At 54.0% G+C, this 13353-nt stretch overlaps 1 protein-coding gene across 1 annotated transcript; it reads right to left on the reverse strand.

The window, feature by feature from the left end:
• Positions 1-247: 247 nt before the first annotated feature.
• On the reverse strand, positions 248-9315 carry LOC138261182 (protein Wnt-11b-like). The gene is made up of 5 exons (XM_069209904.1): positions 8881-9315; positions 4970-5205; positions 3869-4146; positions 1980-2272; positions 248-1411 (listed from the first exon to the last, which is right to left on the reverse strand). The coding sequence occupies exons 1-5, from the start codon at positions 8964-8966 to the stop codon at positions 1237-1239; spliced, it is 1068 nt and encodes a 355-aa protein (XP_069066005.1). The 5' UTR covers positions 8967-9315; the 3' UTR covers positions 248-1236.
• Positions 9316-13353: the final 4038 nt, after the last annotated feature.

Below are 13353 nucleotides of genomic sequence, written 5' to 3' on the forward strand. Positions count from 1 at the left end.
CCCCCCCCCCCCTCTCCACCTCCCTTTCCGTGCCCCGCCCCAGGTCACTCCTTCTCTCTACAGGTCCAGGACCTGCATATCACGGGCTCCCGGGACTGTGGTAATGCAGCAGCACCCCAGGTGTGAATGAGAGCGTACCCCTAAAAGCTGAGTGTCCGGCGCACCCCAAGTGCGGTCTTCATCCTGCCCCGGCCCCTGGGCTGAGGCGCAGCGATCAGTTACTGACCAATGAACAACCTCAGTCATCAACAGGTGAAATATATTTATTACAAAAAATAAATTAATGAATCAAGAAAACATTGTACAGTGAACAAAAATATATATTTACGAATGTCCGTCAAGAGTCTCTTTTTTTAATCGGGGAGCCGCGCCCCAAGTACGGAGGATAAAAGTCGTTTTGGCCTACTTACAGCAGGTGCGCAGGCGCAGTGCTGACGAGAGGTGGCGCTGTGAGCACAGGTACACGCACCTGAGGCCCCGTGCCAGGGGTCACTCGGTGCACCCCCAGGGGCCAGAGCCCCCGGCTACTTAAATAACATTAATATCTCGTGTTTAAATTAATCATCAGAGAACTGTCCCCAACCAGGCCGCCTCAGGGGGCACTGGGCCTGAGGGGCACCGAATACACAGGGTCCCTGGCCATGAGGGGGAGCTGGGCACTGCCCCCCAGAGTGGTGCTCCAGAAAGTTTGCAGTGGCTCAGACAGGGTGTGAAGAGGGGGACTCCACTCCCCATGCTGAGGCCAGGCCGGCATGCCATCCCTCCCCTCCCAGGCTTTGTTTCCATTCAGGCCTCCAGCAGGTCACTTTCTCTGCCCACCCCCCTAATTTGCTCATCCATCAATCCCACCCATTGAAAGTCCCTAGCAGTCAATAGACACCGGACCGCACCATTCACTGATCCTCAGGGGGTGTCAACCCCTTGTAGTGATAAACGATTTGTCAACGGCTGGAGATGCGGGAGTGAGAACACACGAAGTTGGTCCAAAGGTCATAGCATTGTCTATTTTCCAAAGATGGGGGTGGACGAATAAGCGAAAGGGGCTGAAATGTGATTTTTCCGGCCCGCTCCAGCGCCCTGTGCGCAGTAGCACGTCCGCCCAGGGCGGGGCCTGCAGCTAGGATCGGTCCAGTATGTAAACAGTGAAGGAGGTGGTGTTCCTGGGTCCCAGGGTGGATGTGCTTTCCTAAGTGTTGCCGTTCGATGGGGGTCTTTCCCCATGCAGTTGCGGGGTCCTCACTTGCACACGTAGCGCTCCACAGTCCGCTCACACTTCTTGCACGTGACGTAGCAGCACCAGTGGTACTTGCACTGGCAGCGCTCTACCACGGTCTCCGCGAAGACGTTGTAGCCTCGTCCGCAGCACATCAGGTGGCAGCTGTCGCTCCCCACAGACGTCTTGTTACAGAGCCTAGGGTGAGGAAGAGAGATGGGGCACGGTTAGAGATTATTGGGGGGGAGCCCAGCCTCACTACTGCAGCCCAACTGGAAATAGCAGAATTTAAAATCTAGTAAAATATTAGGTGGAAAATTTAGAGACAAAGCAGAGATGCGAGTAGAGTTAGGAAATACAACAATCTGACCACTAGGTGGCGCCATTGCTTTGTGTTTATGTTTCATGAAACATCCATTAAAAAAAGTTTCTTTTAGAGATCAAAACAGGAGTTACGAATAATGGGAGGGTGTCAAAGAGTACTTGCAGTAATATTAATGAGCTGCTGTTGTGTTGCAATATTTTAAAAAAATATTTCGAATTTGATTGTGCCTGTGCACTGTCAGTGACCCGGCGAAGAGAGCGTGAAAGAGCTGAAACTAGATCATAAATGAAAAGCTGTCCAGAACAGTGGCCCACAAAATACGTTTGGCCCTGGGGCCCCCAAAATCCTTAAGCTCCCCCCGATAAGAGTACAGAAGAGAGCCCGTGGTCTGCAGGACGCACAACCGAAGGCGGGCGCTTGATGTCTCTCTGAGGTCCTCACCTGTCTTGAGTCCCGTAGGACCCCACTTTGGGGTTCTTGTTGCAGTAATCGGGGGAGCTGACCATGTAGACGAGCTCCACGTCCCTCACCGGCCGGATGTCCAGCTCCTTGGGCACCAGCTGCTTCCGGATGCCCATGTGGCGGTGGATGACCTTGGTGGCAGCGAGGTACTTGGACTTGAGGTCTTCTGAGATGTCTCGGAGATCCTGCAGCCCCTTCCAGCAGGTCTTGACGGAGCAGGAGCCCGAGACCCCGTGGCACTTGCATTTGGTCTCCAGAGAGTCGATCAGGACCTGAGAGCCAAGGAAAGATGTCTGTGAGCGCTTCATATCTGAGGGGGAAATCTTTCACTCAGCATGATCTGTGTACTGTGGGGCACCACCATGGACGCCAGTGCCCCAAAATACCAGGGGTAGCGGAAGTGACCACACGCCCTTTGACCTCACTTTCCCTCATACTTACACATACACACATATTTACACTTACATACACTCTCACATACACACACTCTCACCAGCAAGCACACACACAGCCGACATTTAAAAGCATTTGCCACTTAGCTCAGCTGCCAGGGAGGGCATATTCCAGCTAATTGCACTCCATTTTTATTACACTAATAGTGAATTATATCATTGTTATTCACTATTAAGTGTAATAAATTGACAGAAACAAAAGAGTGTGGAGCCCAACTGACATCAATAAGGACGAGCTGCCCCCGTGTTCCTGGCACTGAATTTACCACCTCGGAGGCTAGAGGTGGCATAGCCAGTGCCAGGGGTTGCTAAGGACAAGACAAGGGTCACATCTGTGACACCAACACCACCACCACCGTCCATGGGTACCAGCGACGTGCCCCCAGGCTCTACGCCACGAGATCAGAGATCCTCTGAACTACATGAAATAAAAGAGAAAGGAGGCAGGCCCTACTCTAACCTGTGGCCTGTGGACATCTTCTCCAGAGAGGAACCTCTTATGCACAGGGAAGCCATCCTCTTCCCCACTACTAACTCACCAATATACTGCTGCACATACACACCACACACCGGTACTATGCTCCAGACACACAGCACCCCACCACTGCTGAGATTACTGCTGCCACACCCCCAACAACGAACCAACAACAACACCACCACCAACAAAACCACCACCAACACCACCACCAATAAACCAACACCACCACCAACGCCCCACTACCACCACCAACACAACCACCGCCACCACCACCATTAACACCAACACCACCAACACTAACACCACTATCAACAACAGCACTACCACAAACATCACCACCACTAACAACACCACCACCAATAAACCATCACCAACACCACCAACACCACTATCAACAACAGCACTACCACAAACATCATCACCACTAACAACACCAACAACACTACCAACAACAGCACTACCACCAAACACCACCACCACTGACACCACCACCACCAACACCAATAAACCATCACCAACACCACCAACACAACCACCGCCAACACAACCACCGCCACCACCACCATTAACACCAACACCACCAACACTAACACCACTATCAACAATAGCACTACCACAAACATCACCACCACTAACAACACCACCACCAATAAACCATCACCAACACCACCACCAACGCACCACTACCACCAATACTATCACCATCACCACCAACACCCCCACCATCACTAACACCACTATCAACAACAGCACTACCACAAACATCACCACCACTAACAACACCAACAACACTACCAACAACAGCACTACCACCAACACCACCAGATACTACATCCTCACCTACACATTTCTCAACTCAGCCCAATGAACAGACATTTCTGCCTTCCGCGAACCCACCACAGACCAAGGCACATAATGTGTTTAGGTTGCTGACTCACCTGTCTGCCCACAGCATTGTTATGAAGGTTCATCAGCTTGGTGGCCTGGGTCCCAGATTTACTGAACTTCATGGGCGCGTCTGCGAAGGCGGCCCCCAGCTGCAGGCCATAGCGCAGGTTGTCCCCACAGCCGCCCCACCTGAAGTTGGGCCCTGCTACCTCAGCGGGCACAGGTCCACATGAGCACGTGGGCAGCTCCCCTGCTGCGCAAGCACGTGAGATGGAGTGCCCGACCGCGGCGGAGGCTAGCGCATACACAAAAGCGGCTTCCCTGGTCCCTAGGAAAAGGAAAAAAGAAAAAACAGCATGTTAATATTTTTGAAAATCTTAGTAATTGGTAGTTTATATTCAAGGCTGCCGGGTTTTATGATATTTATTTTTTAACATTCCAATCTGTATTCATCCATATGTATTCTTTGGCCATCTTGATGGTGTTTATCCATATTTATTTTGTGTTTTGAGGATAAATGGAGTCGTAAAACGGTACATTTTCACTTTTTTGTTAACTTATGACATACACTCATACTTTGATGCCCGTCGCATTTTAGCAAATCATGCAACCGAATATAACAAATTATTATACCCAGAAGTAAAGGTTATCATTATACTTCATATATACGTTAACATGTGCCTATATTTAAGGAATTCTCATCCTGTTTTTACTTCCCCAAGCTGTCTGTGCAGCTATTGACCTGGAATTCAGGAAATACGGCATGGCAAGTCACTCACAAAAAGCACAATTTTCAGTATTTTCCCACCTTTAAAAATAAGTACAGACAGGAAAGCACATTGTTTTCTGCCTGTGTTTATCTGTAAAAATCAGTAAAAACTGAAAACTGAGCCTTATTTCTGTTATACAGATTAGAAAGATATTTATAGGGTTATTTTGAGTTTTAAAAGTTATTGTAAATCAGGTGATGGTATGGTTTGGGAGTGATATATTCTATAACTTGAGGTTTTTGTAAAGGCCTAGTGACCCCCTGCGGTGCCTGTAATGTGCATGCACCACACCCTGTGATATCACAGTGAGATGTGCATGTATGAACAGATGTGATGCCAAGAGGGGTGGATGGTGGCCGGCGAGGGCCAAAGGCTACCTACCTTTCATGAGGTCCGGGGCGTAGTCTGGGGCCAGCTGGACGGAGGAGCAGTTCCACCTCATGTCGGAGAAGGTCCTCTGGCAGGCCAGCTTGGTCTGGGCGGCGGCGTGCACGATGGTGGGCATCAGCTCCAGGTTGCGTTTGCAGAGCTGGTACTGGTCCGGGAGCAGCCCGTCCAGCAGGCGGCAGTGCTGGCTCTCATTCCAGCCCACGGCGCTGCCATTCGCCGTCAGGCCACTGGGGGGAGACGAGCACAGGTTACCAACTGCAAGGAAAACACAAACTCCACAGAACACAACTGTCATGTTATTGGGCCTGGTCTTGTAGGGGTGACCCTAGGGATGACTCTCAACGGACAACAGACAACCACAGACACATACCGCTGCAAGGGATAGCGAGTTATCGGTGCACTACCTAAAAATAGCATCTTATAATGCAACTAAACTGGTAAAACAGCTCAGTGGGTTGAGCGCCCACTGCGAAGGGTTCAAGGAATAAGGGAAATTCAATGTAGTGATTCGGACTCGCTGTAGTTTTCCGGTTTGTAAAAATGCACATTTCTAATTTTCACTGGAAAAATTCCCAGAAAGACATTACAAGCTCCTGACATGCCCAATCAACAACACGTCGGAAAAAAACACAAAAACTATAATATTTTGCGTATAGAGTGGAAAACTCAACAGGGCTCCAGGAGGTGTCCCTGGTGTACAGGGAGCCAAGCCAAGGCGGGACTGGTCATCTGCCTTAGACCCAGGGTTCATCGACGTGCTCTTGCGTTTGCAACCAGACCCACCCCACTCAGGACTCCCACCCCCAGGGCACAGCTCTTATGTAACAGAAAACTGGGGGCCTGGACAATTTTATAGGCAGCATTTTAAAATAAAATAAGTAAGACAGCTCAGTTGGTCAATGCTCCCGCTACAGTGATCTGCTTTCAATCTCAATGTGCCAGATCCAAGCACGGCCACCCAGTCCGTTCATCCTTCTGAAGTAGATACAATGAGCACCGTTGAATTAGGTAGCTGTGCTGACTATTCCAAGTTCTGTGAAAGTGCCAGGCTAGCAACAGACGCTGAACACTTCAGTCATGGCTGGTTGGGGGGGGGGGGGGGTCACTGCCCAGTACCTGCTGGTGGGAGCCAGTGAGGGGACAGTACACACAGCACCGCCAGCCCCTGGACCAGGCAGGCCCACCCCACCCAGACACACAGCCCCCTTCCTCTCCCCAAGGTCCAACTGGCCATAAATCCCCGTGGTGGTGATATATCGCGACACACACGTGTGACTGCAGCGGGCCCTGCACGGGCTCGGCTTTGTGCTCCTATTAATAAGTGCTCAGAGGGGTGGGAGGCCTGGGGGCGGGGGGCACATTCTAAGCTAATCAGGGCCATGCAGTGGCCTCTCGGTGACAAAGAGGCCAGCAGAACCCGGCTGGGAAGCGGGCAGAAGCCAGCTGGGAGGCAGGCAGCGCTGTGAGGGCCGAGGCATGTGACAGCTGGAGGGGAGCTGTGTCCAGGCTGCACAAGGGAGGGCTGAGGCCTGGAGGGGAGCTGTGTCCAGGCTGCACAAGGGAGGGCTGAGGCCTGGAGGGAGCTGTGTCCAGGCTGCACAAGGGAGAGATGATGCCTGGAGGGGAGCTGTGTCCAGGCTGCACAAGGGAGGGCCGAGGCCTGGAGGGGAGCTGTGTCCAGGCTGCACAAGGGAGGGCTGAGGCCTGGAAGGAGCTGTGTGCAGGCTGCACAAGGGAGGGTCGGGGCCTGGAGGGTGCTGTGTCCAGGCTGCACAAGGGAGGGGCGAGGCCTGGAGGGAGCTGTGTGCAGGCTGCACAAGGGAGGGCTGAGGCCTGGAAGGAGCTGTGTCCAGGCTGCACAAGGGAGGGCTGAGGCCTGGAGGGAGTTGTGTGCAGCCTGGAGGGGAGCTGTGTGCAGGCTTCACAAGGGAGAGACGAGTCCTGCAGGGGAGCTGTGTCCAGGCTGCACAAGGGAGGGCGGAGGCCTGGGGGGAGATGTGTGCAGCCTGGAGGGGAGCTGTGTGCAGGCTTCACAAGGGAGAGACGAGTCCTGGAGGGGAGCTGTGTCCAGGCTGCACAAGGGAGGGCGGAGGCCTGGGGGGAGCTGTGTGCAGCCTGGAGGGGAGATGTGTGCAGGCTTCACAAGGGAGAGACGAGTCCTGGGGGGAGCTGTGTCCAGGCTGCACAAGGGAGGCCTGAGGCCTGGAGGGGAGCTGTGTCCAGGCTGCACAAGGGAGGGCTGAGGACTGGAGGGGGCTGTGCGCAGTCTGCAGCTCCCAAGACATGTACCGGATGGGCACAACACACTTATTGATTGAACTCTTAACACATAACACCCTCTCTGCTGTAGGGCAGTGCCATACATACATCTACCAGCCCCGGGCTTTGGAGGTTTACAGAAAAGAAAAGGTAGACTCCTGCAGGAGAGGCAGGCGTGCAGAACCGCAGTAACTGTTCCTGCAGACCAGGAAAGGCAGGAACTGATCGCACTGCTTCTGTTTAAAGACGGAGCTATTTGTGTCACTTTCCAAGCGTGACAGGTGTCCCTCGGCTGGGCAGAGGCCAGTGTGATTGTGCCAGCGTACTCCATACACGTGTAGCGCCTACATAATGGAATGCCTCTTCTAGTGGTAAAGTGCAGAGGTGGATACTTAAGGGATAGTGGAAGTGGGCCGTCTGTCATCACTGGCATGAACAGGTTTATTTAGGGGCTGTGCGCATCTCTCTATGTCTGCAAATGTACCCCCCCCCCCCCCCCCACACACACACAAAAAAACAAAAACAAAACACACCTTCCCTTTCAGAGGGAAGGCGCTCAGACAGCCTCTTCTGGGAACTATCTGCTCGCCCTGTGTGGAGAGGAATGCTAATTTATCACACCAGCCCGGCACCCCCTCCCCCACCCCCCTCAGCTTTTGTCCACATAGTAAGGTAGACCGCTTGGTGTACAGCGCTCTGCAGCCCGCCAGAATCTAGCAGCGCTATATAGAACTATCAGAGACACAGAAAATAAACTGCCCTCACATAAGTGATTGGGGAATACAGCGCTTAAAACACACATGTACTAAGTAGCGTAGGCGCCCTCAATAACTTCGACTCGAGGCGCACACGGCCAAATGAGAGTTATAGAAAGCGATTTATGGTTAAGTAGGCCTTGGTGTCTGAGAACTGCTGAAAACAAATATTTTTTCACGAAACCGGAACTGGACTCCAACCCTGGCCTTTTTTTACTGTGCTCACACTGAAGAATTAAACCGGTTTAATTCTCAGCATGGTACCCCCCACTTAAGAAAGAGCAACACGAATTGGGATTTACCCCCTACACACACTGTCCACCCAAAACCCTTTGAAAGGGCTATTTTGAGACTCACTGGTTTAAATCAGCTTAAAAATGGAGTAGCCCCTAGTCCCTGCTAAATAAAGCGATTATCTATAAGATTCCAGAGCGCTTTTTTAAGTGCTGGGTAAACCGCTTGTGTGTCGATAGAGTCGGGCCCTATTGTTCCAAATGCCAGTTAACCCATGGGTACTCTGATGTAAAGCGGTTTATTCCCCTGTTTGTGTATCTGTTTCACTGATAGGAAATACGTCCGGTTTATCAGTCCCGGCCCTTGAAAACCTCTTACGGGAACGGTGAGCCCCTTAGGCAGCGACCCCAGTACAACAAGAGCAGAAGCGAGCTATAGATACAATATTTCGGTGCACACTCCTGGGATGGGTTTAAAAAAAGTTCTGAACACAAAACTAAAGAGTGTGTTATAGGAAGCGCGTGCTCCCCCCACCCCCCAAAAAGAAACACACACATAAACAATCCCTTTGCAAGAATTCCACGGTTTCCTCAAACGTCAGCCATGCGCCCCACAGCCCCCCTAAAACTTCTAGTATTGGAATACATGACTTACAGCCACTGGATGGCTCCACAGGTCTGGGCGCAGTGCAGGAGGAGGGCGGCGGTGATAAACAGGGGGGCTCTGGTGCCGGGGGCCATAGTCCGGTGTGCAGGATCCGGGGTGCAGGGGTGGTCAGGCGGCGGGGGGAGGCCCTCTGCAGTCCCGGGAGAAAGAGAAACCACTTCCAAAAAGTTCCAAAAATCCCTTCTGCTGGTCTGGGCGCTGTTTGATGGGTGTTGTTGCACTGGTGCCCTCTGTCCTGGCACTACCGTCTGTCCTGGCACTACCGTCTGTCCTGGCACAACTGTCTGTCCTGGTACTGCTGTCAGTCCTGGCACTGCGGTCAGTCCTGGCACTGCTGTCTGTCCGGGAGCTGTCCTGGCACTGTCCCGGCTCCGCGGACTCTCCGTGTCCAAGGCTCTGGTCCTTTCCCCTGACCCCGCCGCTGGGCCTGTGTTTTAAACTCCCCGTGACGTCACGGCCGTGTGCTAATCAGGTGCAATTACCAAAGCCCCGTGACAATAGGGGGGCTCTGGTGTGAAGCGCTGCCCAGATCCCACCCAGCCCCCGGCGCACAAAGGAGCGTCTGGCCCCTGGACCCCCCCAGGGAGCCAATCCACATCGCTGCCAAGGGGGGGGGGCGGGGCAGGTACAGAGATGCAGGGATGGGGGCAGCTTCCTGGGGTTCAAAGATGGAACTTTAAAGGCCTCGGGTACCTGGGGTCCCCACTGCATGGGGACACACCACACATGAATGGGGAGGATTCTTGGGGCGCTGCAGAGGCGCTACGGGAGGGGGCACCAGGAAGTGCCCGAGCCTGGCAGCTGCAGTGAGTGGATTCAGGTATCCGACCCCGCATTAGGGGGTACGGGGGTATGAGTCAGTGGGCACATGCACTGCGGGGCAAACAGTGACCTGGTACACACTCACGGCGGGGCAAACAGTGACCTGGTGCACACTCACAGTGACCAGGTGCACACTCACGACAAGGCACACAGTGAGCCACTGCGCACTCACTGCAGGGCACACAGTGACCTGATGCACACCAAGGTCTGGGCACACAGTGACCTGATGCACACTCACAGTGACCAGGTGCACACTCACGACAAGGCACACAGTGAGCCACTGCGCACTCACTGCAGGGCACACAGTGACCTGATGCACACTCAGCACATGACAACCAGTGACATGGCGTTAACTTAGGACGGAGGCGCGCTGTGCCCGGGTGCCCCCTCGGGGCAAACAGGAGCAGAGGGCAAAGTGTTACACCGTGCCCCCTGGTGACACTGCAAGCATCCACGCGACGTGCTGGTGGCGCACAGGGCGCACAGTGACAGGGGCGCAGAGTGAGGGGCACACAGTGACAGGGGCGCACAGGGCGCAGAGTGAGAGGGGGCACACAGGGAGGGGCGCAGAGTGACAGGGGCGCACAGTGAGAGGTGCACAGTGACCGAGTACGCAGTGTGAGAGGGGGAGCACAGTGACAGGGGCGCACAGGCGCAGAGTGAGGGGCGCACAGTGACAGGGGCGCAGACTGAGGGACACACAGTGACAGGGGGCGCACAGGACGCAGTGTGACAGGGGACGCAAAGTGACAGGGGGCGCACAGTGAGGGGTGCACAGGACGCAGTGTGACAGGGGCGCACAGTGACAGGGGGCGCACAGTGAGGGGTGCACAGTGACAGGGGGCGCACAGGACGCCGTGTGACAGGGGACGCACAGTGACAGGGGGCGCACAGTGAGGGGTGCACAGTGACAGGGGCGCACAGTGAGGGGTGCACAGTGACAGGGGACGCACAGTGACAGGGGGCGCACAGTGAGGGGTGCACAGTGACAGGGGCGCACAGTGAGGGGTGCACAGTGACAGGGGTGCACAGTGACAGGGGGCGCACAGGACGCCGTGTGACAGGGGACGCACAGTGACAGGGGGCGCACAGTGAGGGGTGCACAGTGACAGGGGCGCACAGTGAGGGGTGCACAGTGACAGGGGTGCACAGTGACAGGGGGCGCACAGGACGCAGTGTGACAGGGGCGAACAGTGACGGGGGCGCACAGGGTGCACAGTGACAGGGGCGCACAGGACGCAGTGTGACAGGGGACGCACAGTGACAGGGGGCGCACAGTGAGGGGTGCACAGTGACCGAGGGTGCACAGTGACAGGGACGCACAGTGAGGGGTGCACAGTGACAGGGGTGCACAGTGACAGGGGGCGCACAGGACGCAGTGTGACAGGGGCGCACAGTGACAGGGGTGCACAGTGACAGGGGTGCACAGTGACAGGGGGCGCACAGGACGCAGTGTGACAGGGGACGCACAGTGACAGGGGGCGCACAGTGAGGGGCGCACAGTGACCGAGGGCGCACAGGGTGCACAGTGACAGGGGACGCACAGTGACAGGGGACGCACAGTGAGGGGTGCACAGTGACAGGGGCGCACAGTGACAGGGGCGCACTCGCCACTGGTCCAACAGGCAGTGGGAGGGGCACAATCTAGTAATTTACATCCCTATAATTAAAGGGAGCGGGGGCGTGGAGGGGTGAACGTTTCTTGTTTTTATCATTCTTGCTATTAAATTAGTGTTATAATTACTAATATTAGAGCACGCACTAATATACATTTGGTTATGTCGGTTACATATATTATTTGTATTACATGTCCCATTAGTATTATTGTCACACGTTATGTTAATGACGTTATTAGCAGATGTAGCGTTGATACGACAGGGCACATCCCAGCCACACCACTGGCAGCAGGGCCCGCCAATAACTGCCTTCACTCCTTCTGGGCGCTTTACATTCTAATCCCAGCGTCTGCAAGTGGAGACGCATCCTGTGATTCTGCGCAAATCACATCCTCCCTGTGTTTTTCAAGTGAGTGGCGAGTAATTTAGAAAGCAGGACAGGGTGTGTAATATTCACCTTCCCGCAGGCGCCCCTCCGTATCGCTCGAACATTACCAGGAGACACGTCACAGCAGGTAGGTGGCATGGATTACAGTGCCACACAGACATTTGAGAAGTCATATTTTATACATGAGCAAAATACTCAGCATCCAAGAATTTGGTGTGTGCAATTTACAGTTGTGCTTAATGTTGGCACACTACCTGGTATTCCGTATTTTATTGCACAAAACAAAATGAAAAAGCGAAAGGAAAACGTTTTATAAAAAAATCAACAAATGGTAGAAAGTTCTACAGAAAATGTGTTAACACTCTTTTTTTAAAATTATTTTTAGCTTTTTCCACTGAATTCCTTTAACAGATGGTCTGGAAAAGTAAAAACAAAAAAAAGTTACATTATTCCTGTTACAGTTTGCAGAAATCTCCCCAGGTTTGTGTCTCAAAAAAAGTCCCTCCTATCTGTCGCCCTCCGTGTGCTGCCAGGAGCCCAAGGTCACACGTGCTTTCATGCTGCGCCCAGGCCCTCGGAGTTCACATGGTGGTAACTTTTACGTCTCCCCCCTCCCGATAGTATATTCTGCTTTTTTGATGTCCTGGGGGCAGGAAGCGGGCAGGACACCCCCATGGCTGGGCCAGCGTTGCATTTGCACCCCCGAAGAGCCCAATTACCATCACTCCCATCCTCAGACAAACATTTAAGTAGCAGCTAAAGCGCTAAACATGGCCCAATCCACTCCCCCCAGACCAGAAACCTTGGCGGGAGGTGGGCAGGGTGTGTGCGCCTTTCATGGGCCCCCACCTTTGAAATAGGAGCCGAGCTTCCCCCAGCCATCTCCATAAGAATGCGCTGTTAATGAGGGGGGACAGCAGGGGGCGCTGCGTCAGGGCATGCCTTCCCTGACCCAAGAGGGCACAAGTGCCTTCTCAGAGGGTGTGCACAGACTTGGGCTTCTGGTGCAGCTCGGTGGGTTGGGCGCCTCTGCCCGCCGTAGACCTGTCTGAACCCCGCCTTTCCGCCGCTTATGATCAGCCGAAGAGAGCGTTGCGCGTTACTAAGGGGCGACCAGGTTACTGTGCGCTACTGCTAACACCAATATAGCACCTTCTGGCTGCTTCGTGGCGCTTTTGCTGCCCTGTGCGTTAAACGCTTGCTTCTGGCCTCCGCCACCACGGATTTTAATCTTGGTCGTGTCGTCCTAGGTTGCGACATCGAGTGTCAATAAATAAGGCACTAGTCACACCTATTTTTACAGCGCTATAGAATGGCAAACAGGGAGAAAGCGCTATGCGCCGAGACTCATTAGAATCGGGACAGTGCAGTGGTTTAGTAGACACGTTACAAGTGAGACAGGGGCAGGCCAGGGTGTTGTTGGGTGTCAGGTGGTTTCAGGGTAAACTCAGGGACAGAGAGTAAAATATTCAGCGAGACAAGGGAGGGGTGCGAGGGGGGGCTGCTGAAGGCAGGGGGGGGGGGGGGGCAGGGAGAGGAGCGCTGCTGTGCATTAAGCAGGGCCCCCGGGCGCTCACTGCTCGTGTCAGGGAGTGTTTAACTGGCAGCAGCTGTCAGGCCCTGGGGTATGTGCCG

This window comes from Pleurodeles waltl, chromosome 2_1 (genome assembly GCF_031143425.1).
Source record: "Pleurodeles waltl isolate 20211129_DDA chromosome 2_1, aPleWal1.hap1.20221129, whole genome shotgun sequence".
NCBI classification, from domain to species: domain Eukaryota; kingdom Metazoa; phylum Chordata; class Amphibia; order Caudata; family Salamandridae; genus Pleurodeles; species Pleurodeles waltl.

Bases quoted from the DNA above. Each gene is read 5' to 3' on its own strand.
- LOC138261182 (XM_069209904.1), bottom strand. From the start codon at position 8,966: ATGGCCCCCGGCACCAGAGCCCCCCTGTTTATCACCGCCGCCCTCCTC. The intron at 5,206-8,880 runs GTAAGTCATGTA...GTCTCCCCCCAG, and splicing joins TGTGGAGCCATCCAGTGGCT to TGGCCTGACGGCGAATGGCA. The intron at 1,412-1,979 runs GTGAGGACCTCA...TCCTCACCCTAG, and splicing joins TCCTACGGGACTCAAGACAG to GCTCTGTAACAAGACGTCTG.